Source organism: Alligator mississippiensis, chromosome 3 (assembly GCF_030867095.1).
Source record: "Alligator mississippiensis isolate rAllMis1 chromosome 3, rAllMis1, whole genome shotgun sequence".
Taxonomy (NCBI): Eukaryota; Metazoa; Chordata; order Crocodylia; family Alligatoridae; genus Alligator; species Alligator mississippiensis.
In genome coordinates this window covers 250,041,109-250,063,110 of record NC_081826.1, presented here as the reverse complement: position 1 = coordinate 250,063,110, position 22,002 = coordinate 250,041,109, and the positions used below count along the sequence as shown (strand labels likewise).

General features: G+C 40.0%; 1 protein-coding gene across 3 annotated transcripts in view; it reads right to left on the bottom strand.

Moving 5' to 3' along the window:
- The window catches only part of SSBP2 (single stranded DNA binding protein 2), a 333,271-nt gene that overhangs the window by 79,127 nt on the left and 232,142 nt on the right, over window positions 1-22,002 (bottom strand). Inside the window, exon 5 of one of the 3 annotated variants that reach the window (XM_059725067.1) lies at window positions 19,996-20,085. The exons of 1 other annotated variant lie outside the window; for it this stretch is intronic. In XM_059725067.1, the coding sequence (XP_059581050.1) occupies window positions 19,996-20,085 (90 nt within the window). Of the gene's footprint in view, window positions 1-10,758; window positions 10,855-19,995; window positions 20,086-22,002 lie in introns of those variants that run through there. One more of the 3 variants, XM_059725069.1, reaches the window with a different exon arrangement.

The window sequence follows — 22,002 nt, the reverse complement described above, 5'->3', positions numbered from 1 at the left end:
ACACCTGGAGAGGGTGCAGGAAGAAGCATTCTTATTCTGTTACAGCAGTCCATGATAAAAATTTCTAGCAGCTACTGAGCAAAAGATATTCTATTAAAAAAAGACCTGTAAAATTTCATTCTTCTTATTTTAAAGCCCAGGACACAAAAGCAGAAAAGAAGAGAATATGTCCCTATTAGAAACATCTTTCAAGAAGCATCAATACTTTTCCTGCTTCTTTCTGGTATAGATATTCAGAAAAAGTGATAATGATTCAGTATGACTTCTTGACAAATTACAAAAGTGGATCTACAAATAATATCCAACAGGATGTGGATGACGCAAAGACCTTGAGACTAGCATTTTTCACAGCCTAATGTTACTATTTTTGTTTGTTTTCTGTTATTCTTTTGCATGATTTTTAAAAATTCTTATGCATGCTTAATTTAGAATGTAAAATCTTTAAGATTTCTTGTGCCTTAAACTCAAAATGGTTATCAATTCTTACAGATTATAATCCTGTAAACATGGCTCTCAAGAAAGCTCTTCTTATTTAAACCAATCACCTTTCCAAATATTGGTATTAGAGAGTGATAGTTTTTAAGCAGAGTTAAATTAATATTTGGACTGCAGGATTCACAGTTCCTTTTCAGTCATGTTTTAATATTTGGTGACAAAAAACTTCAAAATTTCCAATAATCTATATTTATATGCCTAAATAAAAATGGCCTAATCTTAAAAAATGATGGCTTTCCATCATCTACTGAAGCTAAGAGGAGCTACAAGTACACAGCATTTCTGAAACGTACACCACTTCTATGTAAAAGCCTCAGTTTGGATTTAAGGGTCCAACATTAGGATTTAGATTAGAAAACAGTGATAAAAAAATCACTCTCCTTGAAGGAAACTACCATGTTATACTTGGTTTTGAAAAAGCAACTCAATGCATAATCTCTGTCTTTGAAACACTGGATTTTGCCTATGAAGGAAGGAGCTAAATATAGGACTTCCTATATTACAGCACATTGTTTAAATGTTAACATCTGGAAATCTGATGAGAAAGATTTTAAAGTAAATTTGAACTTTTACATATGCATTTACTTTCTGAAATGCATTTGGTATTTGGGCTGTGTTCTTGATATAATTAACTGCAACAAATAAGTGTTAGCCAGTCCAGGCGAATCCCTTGGAGTTACCTGGTCTATGCTAGAGTTTAAATATGTGTTTTATTTAATCTTTTATCTTTTATTTCAGAGTTTGTCTACCCAGGACATTTACTACAAAGTAACTAGGATGTGCATTTATAGAAGTACTCTGTATTGTGGCAGTGGATAAATGTAATGATATATCATTAAAAAAAGGGGAAAATGAGACTTACCATTTTGGAATACACACCAGCTGAATCCATGTAACTATTTTATCTGTCTATTCCTACACTGGTATGAGTGGATTAAACTGCTGCAACTTTACATCTGAATGAAACAGTTTAAAGTTACAACCAGTTTAGCTTGACCTACTCTGGGTTAAATGCAGATAAAACAGTTGCATTGGTTCAGACTGATCCACAATAAACCAACATAACTACAAACTATTATAAATACTGAATATCTCCACACCATGGTTCCCCATGTGGATGGTCATAGGGCATATCTACACAAGATGCTTTACTGTGCAGCAAACTAATTTATTGCACAGTAAAGCATCACCATCTATATGTGCACATCAATTAGGGCACAGTAGACTAATATATTGTGGGGCTGAATAGTCCCGTCAGATACAAGTGGTATCCATCAGTGTAGTAAATTACTGTGCTTAAACACAAGTCTAGACAGTGACATCTGGATTAGTTACTGGAGTATATTCAGTTGCATTAATTGCATGTGTAGCCACACCTACTAAGTGTGAGGTAATTTACTCCATTTTGAGTAAAAATAAGCTACTTTACATTTACTGTCCACACCTGTCATTAGTGCAAAGCAGGTTGTCTGTGAAAATGTATACCCTCACTTACTTTTTGGTAACTTCCCCCTGTAGCCAAACCCATAGTCTGAACGCATCCAAGGAAGGAGCATAATCTACCATACGAGCAGGACTGAAAAAACTGAAACTGTTGTCTCCATAAATGTTAAGTCAGGATTGTCCATCATTCTGAAAGAGTCCAACGGAGAGCAACAAAAGTGACTAGAAGCTTGGGAGCTATGACTTATGAGGAAAGGCTGAAAGAACAAGGATTATTTAGTTTGGAGAGGAAAAGACTGAGGGGGGATTTATTAACAGTCTTCAAATACTTGAAGGGCAATTATAGAGAGGACTGGGACAGACTTTTCTCTGTGGCTATTGGGGTCAGGAACACGAGTGAGGGCCTCCAGCTACAGCGGTGGAAATTTAGATTGGAGATTAGGAGGAACTTTCTATGAGAGTGGTCACGCATTGGCAAAGGCTACCCAGAGACTTTGTGGAATCTCCATCCCTGGAAATTTTCAAGAACAGGTTAGAAAGACACTTGACTGAGATGGTTTAGTTAAGGATGATACTGCACTGAGCAGGGGGCTGGATTAAATGACCATGTATGGTACTTTCCATCTCAACTTCCTATAATCCTATTTTATGACTGAAATTTTTGTTTCCCCTGAATAAAAAGGTTTAAGATAGTGCTGCCTAGGAACGCATCATGGCAGAATAGATGGGAACTGTGCTGATTCAGCACTTTCCCTCCGAAACTGCAGTTACCAAAGCTTATAAGGAAAAAGTATGTTAATTTGCACCTGTCAGGTGTATGACGCACACGTATCTGCTAGGAGAACAGAAGAAATTGCACATTTACCATAGAGCTGAATTGTGGGGTTCACTATGAAATTATACATGTCGGCAGAGTACTGTATTTACTCAAATCTAAGATGAGTTTTTTTCCCCACTCAGTGTAGGAGGAAAAACCCTTGATTTAGATTTGAATATGGGCCAAGCAAGTGGTTGCTGTGGTTCCAGATAGGGCCAGGGTGGCTCATGTGGCAGGTAGGGGGTGCATAGGGGGAAGCAAGGGAGAAGGGGATGTGTGGTGCAGGGGGGAGATCAGGGGATGAGATTCATGATGCCAAGGGGAGCACAGGGAAGGGGCATGAGATGCAGAGGGGAGTGCAGAGGAAAGGGTGGTGGGGGAAGGGACATGAAGAGCATAAGGAAGGAATGTAGGGAAGGAGGTATGCAGTGCAGGGGGAGGGCAGGGGAAAGTGTGCATGGTGTTGGGAAGGGCAGTGGGGGGAACGCAGGAGAAGGGATGAGTAGAGCAAGGGGAATGCAGGAAAAGGGCATGGGGAAAGGGGCACTCAGTGCAGGTGGAGCATGGGGAAAGGGATGCACAGAGCAGGAGGTAGCACAGGGAAGGGTTTTGAAGAGCAATGGGGGGAGTTTCTGAGGCTTCTTCCCCAACCCCAACTCAAGTTGAAGGCTGGAACCTGGAGCCAGAACTGCCACTATTGCCTGGCCCAGTAGATGCTCTATGCCTCCAGCAGAGACAGAACAGCTGCAAAGGTAAGGGGGTGGCAGGCACCAGAGGGGGACAAGTAGAAAGACAGGGAAGGCTTGAAGGGGACAGATGGCAAAGGGGCAGGCATGGGGAGGAGCAAGTGGTGAGAAAGGGAGGACAAGGGGCATGTAGTAGGCCTACATGCCCCTCTCCCCCACCACACACTTTCCCTGCCACCACTTTTCCTATGGCAATGGTGGGGAGGGATGAATTTAAGATGACCCTCCGATAACTAGATTATAGACATGGAAAATTTAAAAATATATATAATTTTCCATGTTTAGAATCTAGTAACTGGGGACTGTCTTAAATTCAGGGTTGTCTTGAATTTGGGTAAATATGGATGCCTGAAGGACCAGAGAAATGCATTACTATACTATCAGGTAGAAGGTATCATTCTTCATGGGATTGCATGGACAAAGAAGATGAACTGTGGATCAGTCTAAACAGTAGCTGCAGGAGGCGCTCTGTAAATTTCTCTAGTATTTTCTATATTCTCTAGCATTTTCACTGGAAGAAATCAAATGAAAATTTATTTTTAACAGTGTGCGCATTAAAACAAAACTCTATTTTAAGTTTTAAGTTGTAAAAAATTACAAAAATTATGTTACAGATGCAGGAATCCAGTTAAAAATCCTCTGTGCTAAACATCTTGTGTGGCTGAGGGCACTTCTGGTGTCAGGTTTATCTACACTAGGAAATGCCAGAGTGATATAATTTGTTAAATAACATGATGTGAAGCATAACTTAGTATTCAGTGTAGACAGGGACTGGCATGTTTAAATCAAAGTTAACCTGAAATGACTTTAATTACTTTTGTAGGATTCATCTGTCATTCACACAAATGAAGGTTGTGTGACAAATCCCGACAGTGTGGGGACACGGTCAGGAAGGCCAACCGTACCTTGTCATGCATCCACAGATGCATCTCAAGCAGGCCAAGGAGGTGATCCTCCCCCTCTACACGGCACTGGTCAGGCCGCAGTTGGAGTACTGCATCCACTTCTGGGCGCCGCACTTCAGGAGGGATGTGGACAACATGGAAAGGGTTCAGAGGAGGGCCACTCACATGATCAGAGGGCAGCAGGGCAGGCCCTACGAGGAGAGGCTACAGGACCTGAACCTGTTCAGTCTCCACAAGAGAAGGCTGAGGGGGGATCAAGTGGCCATTTACAAACTAGTTAGGGGGGACCAGCAGGTATTGGGAGAGTCCCTGTTCCCCCGAGCACTCCCAGGGGTGACTAGAAATAACGGTCACAAGCTGGCAGAGGGTAGATTCAGGGCTACATATCAGGAGGCGCTACTTCACTGTCAGGGCAGCTAGGATCTGGAACCAACTTCCAAGCGAAGTGGAGCTGGCTCCTACCCTGGGGGTCTTTAAGAGGAGGCTAGATGAACACCTTGCCGGGGTCATTTGACCCCAGTACTCTTTCCTGCCATGGCAGGGGGTCGGACTTCATGATCTGCTCAAATCCCTTCCAACTCTACCAACTATGAAATTATGAAACTATGAAATTGAGTACTACTTGTCATCAGAAGCTCCAAAATGCAACTACAACCTTAATTTAGGTAAATATCAGGGTAATGGAGCCGGTATACCAAGATTGTTCAAACTACTAAGTCATAAGTCAGTGTGGAGTCTAAGAATGACTGAATCCCAGAAGTCATACATTCGAATCCCTAACATTGTGAGAAGACACATAATCTAGGTCAAAAAATACTTAGACTTTTCTCTCCTTTTAGATCTTTAAATTCAATTGTCCAGTCCCATATTCTCTGTCTTAGTCTTCCTTCTCAGTCACTTCCTTCAAGTTCACATTGTTTTGCTAACTTAGGCATATCCCATTCCTGTTTAAAAGTTTGAAACTGTTTAACTATTTACATTCCAAATATAGGGAAAAGACTTTATGCTGCAAAGAGCATAGAGTAACTGTAATTAAATGAGTACAGAAAAAATTATAAGGATGTAGCATTTTTCATGAATCCCTTTTATAAATTCATAATATGATTTTCAGGTGGGTTTTTTAAATTTCTATTAGTAGAAGAGCTTTTATTATCGATGGGATGCTTCTTGAGCTTACCGAAAGAAAGCAATGGGCTATAAAATAGCCAAATTAATTTACTAGAGATAGTTTACAACTCACATACTTTCATTTATTTAGTTTCCTCTCTGTGCTTGGTGGACATTTCCATCAGCAATCACTGTCACCACAATGTATAAGATACTCTTGATTAACACATTTTAATTCTAACAAGGACTAAACAATTAATTTATCTCTGAGAATGACATGCTTGTGTTATCACTTTCTGTTTATGAACATAAATATGTAGTTATCTTTTATAAAGGTTCACATAATCTATTGTTAATGCTTAATAAAAATACTTGCCATTCAATTACACTTGAACAATAAACAAAAAAACTAGAGAAGTATCTCCTTTACTTTTTGGAAAATATTTGAAGGTTGTATTTTGGGTTAGACTGTGAATATTCAGGAACTCTACAAATGAAAGTTAAATAGCTTTTTATACGAATAGTATAAGAACTTTTACATAAAGTTGTTTGTGCTGGAGTTTCTGTATACACAAGTGACAATACCTGTCTGAATTTTGGCCTTCTCTTGTAATTAAATCTTTATTTCCATAAACAGGAATACTTCTCTGCTTCAGATGTGGTTTGTACAGCAGTCTAATACAGACTTGCATTCCATAAGATTAAGAGTGAAAATAATGAGAGGCTTGATCAGGATTAGAGTGTAAAATGCAACATTTAAAATAAGACTCAGATTACTATAACTACCTTCCCAGACTTCAGTGTTTCTACCATGTCAGTCTCTAAGATCAATAGGCAAAACAAATAATTGCTTTTCCATTTAAGTGGCTGCCTTATTTGCACCAAAGAATTATTGGACCTGTACCACAGTAAGACAGAACATTACAGTACTCTGATTACATACCTGGGACTCTGCATTAAAAAGTAAACAAAACATCTTTACACTTAGGCAAACTTCTCCCTGGCATCTTAAAAACATGATCTACTGCTAGTACCCAGGTTACTTCACCCAGGAATTTGAGAGGGTAACACTGATTTCAGTAATAGATGACCTGCGGGAACATACTGTTATCCTATCTCCTTCCTTTGCAGCAAATAGTAGTATTTCTCAGTTTAAAAGATTCAGCAAGTCAGAGGAACAGGGTAAATTATGTGCATGATAATTTATGAAGATCTCTTAAGCACTGCAGTTTTAAAGGTGCTATGAAATATATGTATTTTAAATTGGTTGAATGCTTTTGGCTTTAATTTTTATTAAATGAAAATATTACATAAAATAAAACTAATAATTCCAAATCACATTTAAGCTGGAGCTATAAGGTCAGGAAGTATCAGATGAACATTTTTTAACCTATGCTCCTAAAATTAAGACATTTTTGACACAGCGCATTAAACCTGTTATTTCTGAAACACGTACAAGCTTCATTTCTAGGAAGAATGTCAGAAGGTGTAAAGCTAAGAGATTTGTGGGATTAAGAACTGTTATTGCTATCATAGTTCTCAAATGTATTATTATTATTATTATTAAGCTAAGAGCAGAATCATCATCAAAATAATTTTGACATATGAAAAGACTCACGGCTAATGGAAAGAATCACTTTATGCCAACAAGTAGGTCCGAAGCTAAAGAAAATTGTAATGCACTCCTTACCATGCTTCAGAAGTAACAGAGTGCCAATACTGTTGTGCAGTTAATATGCTTCGCTTTACCGGGCTTGCATACAAGTGACATACATATTTTTCTCTGGTTAAGATTCAAAAGGCCAGAATAGATATCCCAGGGAAAGATTTAACCAAAACCCTATTTTGCCACCTCCTCTGCCTCTTCAGATATTGTTAAAGTGCTTGTCACATAAGTGTCTTCCCTTCCCCCAGGCTGTTCCACAACTAGCAATGGGTTTGTGGCTGCTTGAGCCTGTATTTGCAGTGGGGAGAGTGTGGGTTTAGAGCTTATTTAGTTACTCAAGCTGAGAAGTTTTAATTTGTTCTAACAGTTACGAGCAGTTAAAACCATTACCACAACTGCAGGATGGCATTATCAAAGCCAGCAGATGTCAGGCACCTTTATTTTTTAAAGTTGACTTTATTTCTGTTATTTAGAAAAAAAGAGTGAAGAAACAAAAAGGGAGGCAGAAATACAAAACTATTTTTTGGACCTTTTCAATGTTAATCTCCTCCCCTTACTGACTAATGATGAGTTTTTATTTATAGTTCCATATATAAAATCTTTTAAATTTAAGTTATAAGAATAAATACACAAAAGTCCTGATTCTGCAAAGAAATACGTAAATGCATACTTTTATATAAATAAGTAGCCTTAGCGGGCTCAAGTCTTTGCAATGCTAGGAACTGTATCTTCAACTAATGGTATAAAACTTTTTGAATTATACAGAATATGCAGTGAAACCATCAAAATAAGGCCCAGGAGAAAAAACACTTTCATATTTTAAAATATTCCTTATACCTATTACAACCTCAGTGCCACCTATGAGTTATGTTCAGGCCTTTGGTTATAATTTCATTTGATTACAACTGTGTTCAGCAATCCATGAGACTTTTTGCTAGAGCTTTTAAGATAAATTTGTACCTCTTCTACAAGGGGAATCTTTATGATTTCTCCTAGCACAATGGTTTTTGGCTGACTTCAATGGAACTCCACATAGGAAAGATATGTGACTGTTTGTACAGTCATGCTCTGGGTCTATAGTTGCATATTTTAGTACAAAATACAGTATAATTACTTTTGATTTTCGCAAATAAAACTTTGGAGTTTAGAGTTGCTTTATTAATAAGCATTTATTTGTTCTTCTAAATAAAGTCAAAGATCTCCACTATCATTCAATACTTCGTCCATGCCCTAATTGAATGTATGCAATAATTAGTCAATGCCTTTCAACCTTTACCTGCCGCCAGGAATGCAGACTGCAAATTCTACATCATGGAGACGAGAGGTTTTCTAACTACCACCCATAAAGTGTTTCCTGTGAGCAATTTTTGTAATTGTTGTCAGGAAGGATAAGCAGACAGGCAAACTGTGAGAGTGAGGAAAGCACAAAGATCAGTAGTGAAAGATAAGTGACTAAGCAGGATGCTGCCATTGTTAAACTGTGTGCAGTTGTTTGGAGGGAAAAAAAGGATGGTGGATAATAAAGGCAATGGACTAGAAAATCAGGAAACTACATGGGGCTTAGAAGGAATGTAGTAGTAGACTTACGGTTTAAAACACAACTTTAAAAAAGCAGAATGAACTTAAATACTTAGTGAGTCCAGATGCTTGGCCTTGCTAAAGTCATTTTATGTCACTTGAACAGCACACAGTGAGCTTAAATCAGCCTTGAAGGAGCATCTGAGAATTACCCTTGTAGGCTCTCTCTCCTGACCCCTTCCTAGGGAATAGAAGGCTAGTCAAAATCAGCTGGTGGTGGGATATGATATTACATAGGTAGGAGGTGGGAACACAATGGGCTCTACTAGTCCCCTGGTCATCTTAAAGGTTCCTAGCAGACTGTTCTAGTAGACTGTACTGGCTGGTGTAATTTAGAGTGACTGCCGTATGTGCTGTACCTTGCAGACTAACTTATTTCACCACCAGCTGTTCCCAGAATGAGGGGAGATATAACTGTATTTACATGACATTACTTTATAGATCGATTGGTCTTTTAAAACAATACACATTTTATATCCTTCCATGGAAGCTTACAAAGCTGTTTCTTCCTTAAACCTACATTGTATGGCTTTGTTTTAAAATGCAAGGAGATTTACTTTGAATTTACGGGTTTATTTAAGGTTACTTCTGCTACCTATTATTTAAATTCAGCTTTTTCTGATAATTAGTGATGTTATGAAGGAAAAGAAATGGAAGCTTCTATAGCTCATCTGTCTTACTGTAATAAGGTTCTACTAGAGCATTAGGTCAGCTCTGCAAAAGCACAACAGAGCTAAAAATAATACATCAGCATAATATGGCTAGAACTAATACAGAGAATAGACAACTGCCACTAGATGGCATAATAACCTTACCTTATTCTGTACTCTTTTTTTTCCTTTTGCTTTTATATAAGAGAAATGTGTAACATTTGTCTTTCAAACATGCTGTCAACACATTTTTCCCATGAATATCCAAGTATTTGCCGTTACCACAAGTTGGTAAATGTAGCACACTCCAAGATAACTTTTATATATATTATATAGTTTCTTCAACATTTTTAGTGGTATGTTCAACCAGAATGAAGCTTAAAAAAATCTAGTGTGAAATAGTAATTTCAAAGTTAAATGTTCTTTTTCATTTTTAATCAATTTTACTTGCAGTTACAAAAAAATGTAATTGCTGGTACACTTTGGTTAAAAAATCTAACCAAGAAAAAGAAATGGAACTGTTCTTGCCAAAACTCTGTCAGGACTTCATGAGTTAACTATTCAGCACTTATTTCCCAGGTGAGTTAGGTATGAACTCTGTTTTGATACCTGCTTTAGTGCCTTAAAAATATGGTTATTTTATATATGTGAAGATATAGCAATGTTTTGGTCAGCCCAGGACTAAGAAAGTAGCAGGGGAGAAACTGACTAAACAAGTTTTTAAATGTTTTTCATAACTGCATTGCAAAATTAAACAAACTGGATCATATTAGCAGACAGCAAAAAATGGTATAGCATCTTTGCCTCCAAGGGAAATATGATTTCCACTGGACTAAAGTCTGAACCCTTAGATTTACCTATATCACAATTAAAATTAAAAGATAACTGAAAGGAAATAGACCCCAAGAAGCTCACACTGTTCACTATTTTTAAATTTAAAATATATGTTATCATGTCCTAGAAACATCCCTTTTTACCTGTATTTATTTATTTAATAGAATTGATACAACAAGCAAGAAGCACGTAGGACTACTTTAAAAATGTAAAACTTATATTTGTGTTATGCCAATGTTATTAGCTGATTAGCTATATACGTGTATATATAAGAATGTAAGTGCAGGTATACATATATGTGTGTGTGCATATACATATATATGTATGTTTGTGTGCCTGTATAGGTACACATGAATGTATGTATGTACGTATGTGAATATATAAAATAATGTGTATTTTTTCCAGATGGCTGCATTATTGACTGAGAGTAGAATTAGGTTAATGCTAAACACATGTGAAAATCTCCCATACATATATTAAATAAAACTTTAACAGCAATATTGCACCATGTTATTACCTGTAAAACAGTGTTTGCAATCCAAGCTTTATATTCCACTGGCACTTTTGAATTCAAGAGCAAAGCTCCTTTTGGCTACAACAGGACCAGGATCATATGAAAATCTGCCTGTTGAGGTTGCATGTATGCCTCCAATTTTCAGACCTGAAAGTAAATTAAGTAGCTGTAGCCTACTTTTGTCCTTAAAACTTTTCACATTTTCCTGTAGATTCTGCACAACTAGACTCTACTAGAATTATTTCAGCTGGAGAGCCACTTAATGAGTTTTGGGGACCTGGCAAAGGCCACATCCACCTCTCTCTGTCTCTCTCTCCTCTTCTGCCTCTCTTCTCTTCTTTCTCTGTCTGTCTGTCTCTTTCCTTGCTGTCTCTCTTTCTCTTCTCTCTTGTCTCTTCCCTCTCTTTTCTCTTCTCTCCTCTTTTCTCTTTCTCTCTCTCCAGACCCCAGCAGGAACTGTAGTTTGTCAGGATTCTCGAAGCTGAACTGTGGACCTAGACAGGGGCTTCTGCTATAGCAGGCAGGCACTGGTGTCAGCTATGGGTACAGCCAGCAGGTTCTGGAGCCCTGATGTGGAATCAGCTGGTGTTGCCCACAGCTGCCACTGATGCCTGCCCAGTGCTTCAGAACCTCCTGCCTGGGTCCACAGCTGACGATGCCAGCAGGTTCTGGGTTGGGGCTCCAGGACAGAGCTTCCACTGTGTTGGGAGGGTGGCGGTGTCAACTGTGGATGCCGTTGGCAGGTTCTGTATTGGAGCTCCTAAACCTACCAGTGGCATCCCCAGCTGACGCTGCCACCTGCATGCTGCAACAGAAACCCCATCCAGGTCCATGGCTGATGCTGCCACATCAAGGGCTGATGCTCCTGAGCAGAAGCAGTTCTGCCCTTCTGCCCACCTGGCACCACATGGTGGCTGGAGCAACCAGCCGCCCATGGGCCAGATCCAATGAGCTGGTAGCCATCCAGCCATGGGTCAGATTAAATCTCAGTGGGCCAGATCTGGCCCAGAGGCCATATTTTGCCCACCTCTACTCTAGTCCTTAGCCTGCATCCAGCCTGTACCTGTCAGCCTGGCAGGATGGAGTGGTAGGGAAACAGACCTTCGCCCCTCCTCCCCCCAGTCTGGGTCTTAGCTGGAGGGACTTAGCCCTCCCTGAAATGTGGCATCTCCCCTTCTCCCACGCCCAGCCCAGCAAGACGGCAATCTGGGAAAGCCCCAGTCCCACCCCCAACACCAGCTTCTCTATGAGGTAAGGGGGGAAAACGCGCCCCTCAGCATGGCCCCCCAGGAGAGGTCTGCATGGCTTGGAGTGGGGAAGCCCTTGTAGAGGCGCTTTCCCCCCCTGCCTGCAGTCCAACGAAACAGGTTGGAAAAGCCCCGGCCCTACATTCTTGCCAGTCACTGGCCTCTCTGAAGGGTGTGTGTGGGGGGTGTGTTATTCCATGCTTCTCAGAGAGCCTGGCAGCTGGAGACGGGGTGGGAGAAGGGATTTTGCAGCCTGACTTGCTGGTCCTTGGGCGGAAGGAAAAGCCCCCTGCAGGGGCTTCCCTCCCCATGCTGTGCAGACCCCTGCTGGGTGAGGTTGGTGCCAGGTCCAGGGGTACGTTCTTTCCACCTCCCTGTCTTTCAGAGGCATGCAGCTGCCCCGGGGGGGGGGGGGGGGGAGGCAGGGCTGGAGAGAGAGGGCTGTACCTTCCCTGAGGCTAACAGCAGGGGGTAGGGACATGTGTTCATCAGCCAATCAGGCATGAGCTGCATATTGGCCGGGTTTGGTTGCCTTGCACAGTGTCTGGAATGACGGGAAGCACACATGAGCACCCCCAGGCATCTGGTCAGTGCAGGCTTCTGCCTGCTTTGGTCAACAGAACACAACATCAGTCCCATTCATTATCAGTTCAATCTAAACAGCTTGGAAAAACTTGCAAAGATTTAATTGATTCTGCCTTGGGCTTTTTGAACCCCTGTACTTAGCCTTGTAGTCTAAGGTATTCTGGTAATGCATAAATTTTGGAGAAGAAGCAATCTGATGGCATATTTCAGAATACAGAGATTATTTTTGGGTTTGTTTACAGTCACCTTATCCCTGTGGAATACTAGATAAGGAAATATATAGGCCTTAAATAACTGTATGGTTCCTACTGACTTTTTTCACAGTTTAAGCTCACTAGTTCTTGTGTAATCCCCAGTGGACATGGAAAGTGGTTTAGAAGCTTTTTCTTTGCTGTAACCTGTTATACATTTGAAGGCTAATATCATACAAATTTGAAGTCAAATTCCCCTCAATCTTGTCTTCTTAAAATTAAACAAATCCAGTTCTTCCAATTTTCCCATAAATCATGTTTTCCATGGCCATGTACAGGTATTGCATTTCTACTGGGAGTATTACCACTCTCCCAATAGTAACTAGAAGGATACAAGCATTCATTCAATTTCTCCTGGAGGAAATATACCTCCTCCAGAAGAAAGATCTTCCAGCTTGACACTTATCTTTGGGTGCCCTATCCCCAATCCTGGGGGGGTCCCTGGTGTGGGGAATGGGTGGGGAGCACTGAATTATTCCATATTCTGCCCAGTCTGATGCAGGGTTGTGGATTGTGTGGCTCTACAAAGGTCATGGGGGGGGGGGTGCTAAATGACTTCCTCCTGCACAGCAAGTTCAAAGCTGGCACCCTGTGCGTGAGGCTTCAGGCACTGGTTTTCACCATGTCATGTGGTAGGGAGCTGATGGCTCTCTCCACACAACACCTACAAAGCTGCATGCTCATATCCCTGCATGTGGAGCTGCAGGCACCAGCTCTGACTGGTGCCAATTGACTCCCCCACTCTATGGCACTTGCAGAACCACATTTCCCAGGGGACACCCCAATCTGGAGAATGGGTGAAATGCTGTCATTTCAGAACTAATAAATAATAGGCAATTAAATTCAGGTCTCTCAAGTTGCAGGCCAACTCTCAGACCACTGGACTATTATTGTTCTCTGAGTTCATATCTCTAAAGAGGTCAGACTACTAGCAAAAGTACTGAACATAAAATGTCAAATTAATCCAGCTGCAGTTGTACATGCTCATCATTTCTGAAAGTCATGACTTCACATGTGCCATACTGGGCAGTCAGATCCCATAACTACTAGTAATCTATGAAAAAACTGGTTTAACTATATTGGTCTAATATTACACACAATGTCAATTTTAGTGGATGGGATTACAACATGGCTTTCCTAGGTGACATTCAAGGACTTTCAGCACAAGACCATCCTCCTTTTTCTTTGTAGAATTCCCTATATTCAGCTTCTGCAACAAATGAAGCACATAACCTATAAAGACCAGATTCCTTTACTACAGTACCCCAATCCACATCCATCCTGTACAATGAACAAGAAAGGGGTGTTATGGAAAAACATGCTTGTGACTACATAATAAAAATGCGTATCATAACACATCCACTCCAAGAAATAAATTTAAGGTTGCTAGGCAAGCTAATGATCATAGTTTCTGTTTTCTTGACTTTGCAACTTTAATTCTCTTTTAACTTAGTTTTTTTGTATTTATGTTCTGTTTAAAAATATATACATGACTTTAACTACATCCCACTACAGCATTAGAGGATTTACACCCTGAATGTTAAACATTGGAGCATAAAACTCCATTACTTGACCATATAACACTACAGTACCCTATAACAGTACAATAGCTGACATCAGGAGTTAGCTGTTATGTTTTGTAGACTAGGCACTAGCAACTGATGCATAACATACTGTGTTATGCTACAGAAGTTGCATCTGCATAAGCATCCTATTTTGCAAACAGCAGAGTCAAGTTCTTAGTTTTGGCACAATCTTTCTGAGAAGCCATGTAGTTAATAGGCTGAAACCTGGTCCACCACATCAAAGATCTGGATTCTATTTCCACCTGGTATAACTTGTCAGTGAAGAATAAAGGTTTGATCAATAATGAGGATGATGATGAGCATAGGATTATTTGTACCACTCAGAAGTGAGAATGGCTTCTTGGTTCCCAGCATAGTCCACTTTCCCCAAGAAAAAAGGGTGTTTTGATGGAAAGCAGCTGTAGCAACAAGATGATCCATTTTGTCTGTTCTGCTCAAAGGTTTAATTTTGAGTGGTATGCTGAAATAAGGCAGAAGAACAGCACCAGTGCCCAGTGCTGATGGAATGTGACTTAGCAAGTCTGATTCAGCAAACCAAAGACAGGAAAAATGATTTTGACAGCTTATTTCTCAGACACAATTGAATGTATTTCGTGAGTGCAGCAAAAGGCTTCTCCATGATTCTAGGATGATCTTGCCAAATCTCAAGTTCCTGCTGCAAACCATGGAGGTGACAGAACTCTACAAATATGGTATTTGTTATTATAATAGGAAGTGTTAGGCAACTAAACACAGAGATAACTGTTGCTGTACCTATCACACTTCTCAGGAATTTTCATAATCAGGATCCAGGAAGTCAGCTGCAGGGAATTTGGGTGAGTGTAGAATGATGCCCTTTTCTGTGCAAAATAATGAGGAATTAACAGAAGGAGGATTGGAGATATGAATATCAATACTGACAGGTCCTGTAAGATCTGTTTTATTTTCTATTCATGATCACTCTTGGGATCAGTCGCATTCGAAAAAAGGCATACTGGAACTGATCACCAGGTCAGGAGAAAAGGCATCTGTCAGGCACTTAGAAATTCCAGCATTTGAGTTTCTCCTTTGTGAAGGATCCTCTTTTTTGTGGCAAAACATGATTCTGGGCTTGATACTGGAGGCCTACATTTCTGTTGATGTGTCCTTCAATTTATTCTTTTCCTGGAAGATGGATTGCCACTAGTAAGAACTGATTTTCGAAGCACCTTAACTTGAGGTCAATTGCTTCTTGACAAAGGCCAGAACATGCCCTCTCTAGCATAGGCAGATCTAGGATTTAACAAAATGGAAGATGCAGATGGTGTGGCACATCATCACATATAACATAACATATTTGTCTTCACTTAAAGAGAAGCTAGAAGTCTTATTAATATACTAGGGGCCTAGCACTATATTATTCAGTTAAGGCCAAAGCAAAAGCAAATATAACTTTATTGGAATATGCAATAATTTCCTAGATTCTTCATCAGCGACTTGGACGAGGGAGTGAAATGTACTGTCTTCATCAGCGACTTGGACGAGGGAGTGAAATGTACTCTGTCCAAGTTTGCAGATGACACAAAGCTATGGGGAGAAGTGGACACGCAGGAAGGCAGGGAACAGCTGCAGGCAGACCTGGACAGGTTAGACAAGCGCGCAGAAAACAACAGAATGCAGTTCAACAAGGAGAAATGCAAAGTGCTGCACCTAGGGAGGAAAAATGTCCAGCACACCTACAGCCTAGGGAATAACCTGCTGGGTGGCACAGAAGTGGAAAGGGATCTTGGAGTCCTAGTGGACTCTAAGATGAACATGAGTCGGCAGTGTGACGAAGCCATCAGAAAAGCTAATGGCACTTTATCGTGCATCAGCAGATGCATGACGAATAGGTCCAAGGAGGTGATACCTCCCCTCTATCGGGCGCTGGTCAGACCGCAGTTGGAGTACTGCGTGCAATTCTGGGCGCCGCAATTCAAGAGGGATGCGGATAACCTGGAGAGGGTCCAGAGAAGGGCCGCTCGTATGGTTAAGGGCTTGCAGACTAAGCCCTACGAGGAGAGACTAGAGAAACTGGACCTTTTCAGCCTCCGCAAGAGAAGGTTGAGAGGTGACCTTGTGGCTGCCTATAAGTTCATCACGGGAGCACAGAAGGGAATTGGTGAGTATTTATTCACCAAGGCGCCCCCGGGGGTTACAAGAAATAATGGCCACAAGCTAGCAGAGAACAGATTTAGACTGGACATTAGGAGGAACTTCTTCACAGTTCGAGTGGCCAAGGTCTGGAACGGGCTCCCAAGGGAGGTGGTGCTCTTCCCTGCCCTGGGGGTCTTCAAGAGGAGGTTAGATAAGCATCTAGCTGGGGTCATCTAGACCCAGCACTCTTTCCTGCCTATGCAGGGGGTCGGACTCGATGATCTATTGAGGTCCCTTCCGACCCTAACATCTATGAATCTATGAATCTAGATGACATATAAAGTTTAAGCTGAGTAGAAAGACATATAAGCTGAGTAGAAACAGTTAAAAGATATTGCTTCATTAGTCCTTTAGTCATTATAGTTAAATGTCCATCTCTTATTCAGATTTGTAAAACACAATATAGTCTTCTTGAGTGTCTTGACAATGCATCCAGTACTTCACTGTCAGTCATTCCCACACCTGAGTTAATGTCCACCTGAGTTAATATTACTATATATGAGTTAAGGTTTTTAGCTAAAGTTTAAAACAGTTTGTAGGGCTTTGAAAGAGGAGAGAGAAGAAAGGATATGATGATGAATAATAATGAATACTGGCACTCAAGACCATTAAAAAGGAGAGAGGGTTGTTAATACCTGTGGAGTGAGGAGACATTGGCAGGACCTAGGTAGATTACAATGAGCCATGAGGTCAATCGACTCCCTCAGCGTTGCCTGAATAGAAATGTCACAGCTCCTCCCAGGATCTCTGGATCTGCCACTACTCTCTGGTAATTAATATAATGCATTACCTTGTGTTCATGTTTGCTTGACCTTCCAAATATAGATTTGATACTACTTTGAGAGCTCTTGAATTCCTATGAGTGCCCATTACACAGCTCATATTTTTTATACACTAATATGTAAAGGTGTCTAGCTTGATCTCATACTATAATCCATGCAGGTGAGACTGTTCACTAGAAAGGTACTCCTTTGTATTCTCTGACAGCGTCCACCAAAATATGAGCCAACACTCTCCTGAGAACTGGCTCATCCAGATTACTGAACCAAGGACAGTAAAAATCTTTCAGCCAGCAACGTACTGGACTCATTTTAGGCTTTTCATGTTGTAATGATATATGATGACATGGGACTCAACAGTTTTAAGAAGAGGGGTAAATGGTGCTCCCTGGAGGAGTCCAAACTAATTGGTTTAAGCAGACTAGTTCTTAGAAACTGTCTTCTGGAAGTAAAACAGAGATATTGTTAAACTGATGGTAGTTCTGATTTATGTTATTACCTATTTGGGGTGAAAATGGATTTTCCTCAGTTTATTTTCAATCCCAGATCTTGGGAAAAAAAGAGCAGATGGACAGCTGTACTGGCTGAAGTTTCAGATATGACCACAGGCAGACAAGGTTCCTTGGGTGAATTTGATATCTTTTATTAGACCAACCCAAATAGTTGGAGAAAAGTTATTAAGCAAGCTTTTGGGTTCAAAAACCCTTCGTCAGGCTAAGGAAGTTTCAGTAGTTGGTGTGTGCTCTTCCTGGATGGAATGAAAAGTAAAGAAGCTAGCTGCTGGGCTGGGGAGTCAATTGCCAGGCAGATATGACCACAGTCAGTCAGTCAGTCAGTCAGTCAGTCAGTCAGTCAGTCAGTCAGATATTGATAAACATGGATCATTGCCCTTTGGAGATGTGAGGTTAGTACTGTGAGGCTCTTTGCAAAGATCACAGATGTTGAGGCCTTTTCAAGGGAGAGAGAGATGCTTCCCGTGCATTGGCACAGTAAGATTGAAGAAATCCAAACAATCCTGTACCTTAAGAGAAGGAATCATGTAGGCTGTTAACATTCTGAACTTCCACTTTTTCCTGAGTTGTTCCATCTTTTCAGTCTATTAACATCAGTCTTTTCTGGTCTATAATAGATATTAATTCTCCTGTTCTTTCAGATACTGAGAAATGTAGTGAGTAAACCTTTCCTTGAAACTGCACATACTTGTTTTATGTATACATCTTTTTCCTCCTAATTGCCTGTATGGAAAACTGAAAATCCACTTTGTATTTTAATTCTTTGGATTTAGGGCCATAGTATCTAGTCATAATAGGACAAGCTGATTTAGCTATATATTGTTCAAAATGAAGACTATAACATTTAATTTCTTCTTGTACTTTACAGCCAGTTAGCTAAACAGATTTTTTCATCAACGTAATTTCTGCCAGGTTCTGGGCATTTTGTGAATGATACTTGCAAATTGGGTATTTTACCTGAAATATCCCTTTGACCGCTATACTGAAAATCTTCACTTAGATTCTGAGTACGCATGGAAAAAAATGCCACTATGTACTTGGGGACAGTTTCAGGATGTTTCTAACTCTGCTCATGGCTATGAATCCTCCAAATATAATCCAACCTCCCCCCATGAGCTTGCGAAGAAGAACTCCATGCAAGTGTCTACCATCACTCAGGTAACACAGAATAAAAACACAAACTGAATACTCTCAATGGCTTTTCAGATAGCAAGGTAAAATATTCTGCCACAACCACCATTTTGAGAGGTGAGCAAGTATCTTTTCAGACACACCTGTTGCTCCCTTCCTTAGTCCTTCAGTAGGAGAAGAGAATGAAGATCTTTCCCATATTCTCCTGTCTTTCAGAATTTGCTTTCATGGGAAAAAAGATTCCAATCATGATCTATTCCTACACCCCAGTCCTGGACCCCTGCCGTACTCATTTTCCACTAGGAGACCAAATATTTAAAATAAAAATTTCCTCTGCTGTGGCTCACATTAAGGAATTACTCCAAACCAAGATCTACATTTAGTTCCATCAGCTATATGGAAATATGGGAAGAGCTGGCATGCTGGGAAAAAGGGAACAGATTCTCATGGCAACTGTATCTATGTTGCACCTTGAGAGAAGGCAAAACAAGCACTAATTCCTTAGTTTGTTGTTACGTATGAGAGATCAGATTTTCAAAGGTATTTAGATACTTAAAATGCAGACTGGTACTTAGCTGAAACTAGGCCCCTAAATGCCTTTACAAATCTAGCCCTCTAGCATCATCTTAAATAAAGACATGAACACCACCAGAAGAACAGCCATCCAATTCTAACATTTTATCACGTGAGGTTATTCTAAAACTATATTAAACAACGGTCAAGCCTTCACCACAAAATAGCACAAATCTTTATCCCTGAAGTTGTACTGTATTATGACAACTAATTCTTATTAGTCAGAGATGTCTCACTTTTCTTTTTTTCCATGTCTGTTAAAATTTGAATTTTCTGTTGAAAATTTGAGTATTAACTTTCGAATACTGTATATATTATATGCAGCACGGTGTAGAACAGGACCCTTTTACAGAGCTTCAGACAGTATCACTGAGGCTTTTTCTATGTCCTAAAATGCCTGTAATCATAATTTTTCTGAATACCTGAAAAAAACCCGGTGGTACAGGACCTACTGGCATGCCATCTCCTGGGGGAATGTTTCCTAGCACTGGACTGGGAGCTGCTGCAGCACTCTGAAAAGAACAAAGGAAAAATAAACCTTTGTCATTGCATAATAGGCATAAAACCAAAACACGGCTGTGACCAAAATGCAGAAAGTAAACTCTCTGGATATGGTATAATTTGTATTGTTTCCTCAAAAGGTAAACTGTAGTTCAGTAGTGTTTAATTTAATTCTATACCAGTGAAATTGTTAATTTAAGTTCAGAAATATATGTCATTTAAGGAGAAAGTTGCCAGAAATTGCACAGGCTGATATATGTATTATATATATTTATGTATATATGTACAGCACACAAATACATGAAAATTAGGTATGTATACAACAAACACACATTATGCATAGTATAAAGGGACTCATTTATATAAGCTATTAACAATTTTCAATGACTTTCATAAATTCAGAAGACTTAATATTTAAATTATGTTTTTTTGACCAGGATTCTTTTACAAATAGTATAGCAAAGACTACTCATGATTCTACAAGTTCCAAAAATAACCATCATGACAGATTAAAAGAATTCAGTTACATTTTTGGACAGGCAAAGAAGAAAGTATTTCTAAGAAGTGAATCAGAGGATGAAATTAGTTACCTTTGCAAATCTTTCAAATGGAATAAGCACATAAGGAATACAGCTCCTGGCAATTTACAAGCAGGAGATCATCACAAAAATGGAAACCAAACTGTTATTGTTATCACATACTGGAACCTCATTTACTTTTAGTTTCTAGAAGGCTGGGCAATGTGGCACCCTATAGACTAACTCATTCAGAGAGGCATGAGCTTTTGTACGCAACAGCCTAGTTTGTTAGATGCTATGAATGGACTTGCAAGGAGCAGGGTTACTGGACTTTGTTGAGTATGTTTTCAGCAGAGACTCTGGATTCCTATTCCATTCTATACACTGGCTTTTTTAAACCTTATATCCCTCAATGGGTTAACTGTTTTGTTTATCCCTTTTGTTCTCTTCAACTCACCTTTCCCTGTCTCAGCAATGCCCTCTCCTTTCTTTCTCTTTTCCTTTTGTATCTAAATGACAATATTTCTTCCTATTTAGTGCCATTGTTCTCTGCAAGTCCATTCATAGCATCTGACAAAGTAGGCTGCAGACCACAAAAGCTCATGCCTCACTGAATGAGTTAATCTTTCAAGTTGCCTATACAGGTGCTCAGTAGTGAGGGTGGAGGGGGCGGTATTAATTAGAGCAGTTCCTGGACAGCTGCTCTAATTAAGATGGCTCACCATCATGATTATTAAGCATTTCAAAATGGCCATGAGATACTTTATCTAAAGTTTGTGCGATGAGGTTTAGAAAAAACACTCCTGCAGCCATTTTAAAATGTATGGGGGCTTAATATATGTGACGGTAAGGTGATGCTGGAGCAGTCTGATTAGAACATTTTAATTAGAGCGTTCCAATTACAGCATGGAGCAGACTCGATTAATCATGTCTGCTCTGACGTGTTCTAATTAGAACATGAACAAGCATGTCTATAGGTAGCATAAGATACTGACACTGCCCTGCCTTCTGCCTGACTTCAGACTAACACCGCTAACTATCTCTCTCCCTACTTTTAGTTTCTAGCTGCTTTCTTTCCTGCAGTAGATTTTGTTAGCAAAAAGGGCCAAATCACCTAGGATATGTCCCATTTGTCCCAGGAGAAAGCTTTTTGTCCTGAGATTATACAAGTGTATGTATCCACTGTCCCACTTTAAGTTCCTCTGAAGTATGCTGGATAAAATACAGTAGCACTTCTTCCCCAGATACCCTATTTTACATTTCTTTCAAACATGTTTATCCTGAACTCCATATGTTCAGCAGAGCTGATGATACAATACTTTAACCTTGAAATTGGTCACAAAATCAGCCATATATGCCTGAGCTAGCAATGGCATTTGGCTCATAATGCATTTTTGTGCAAGATTAGCC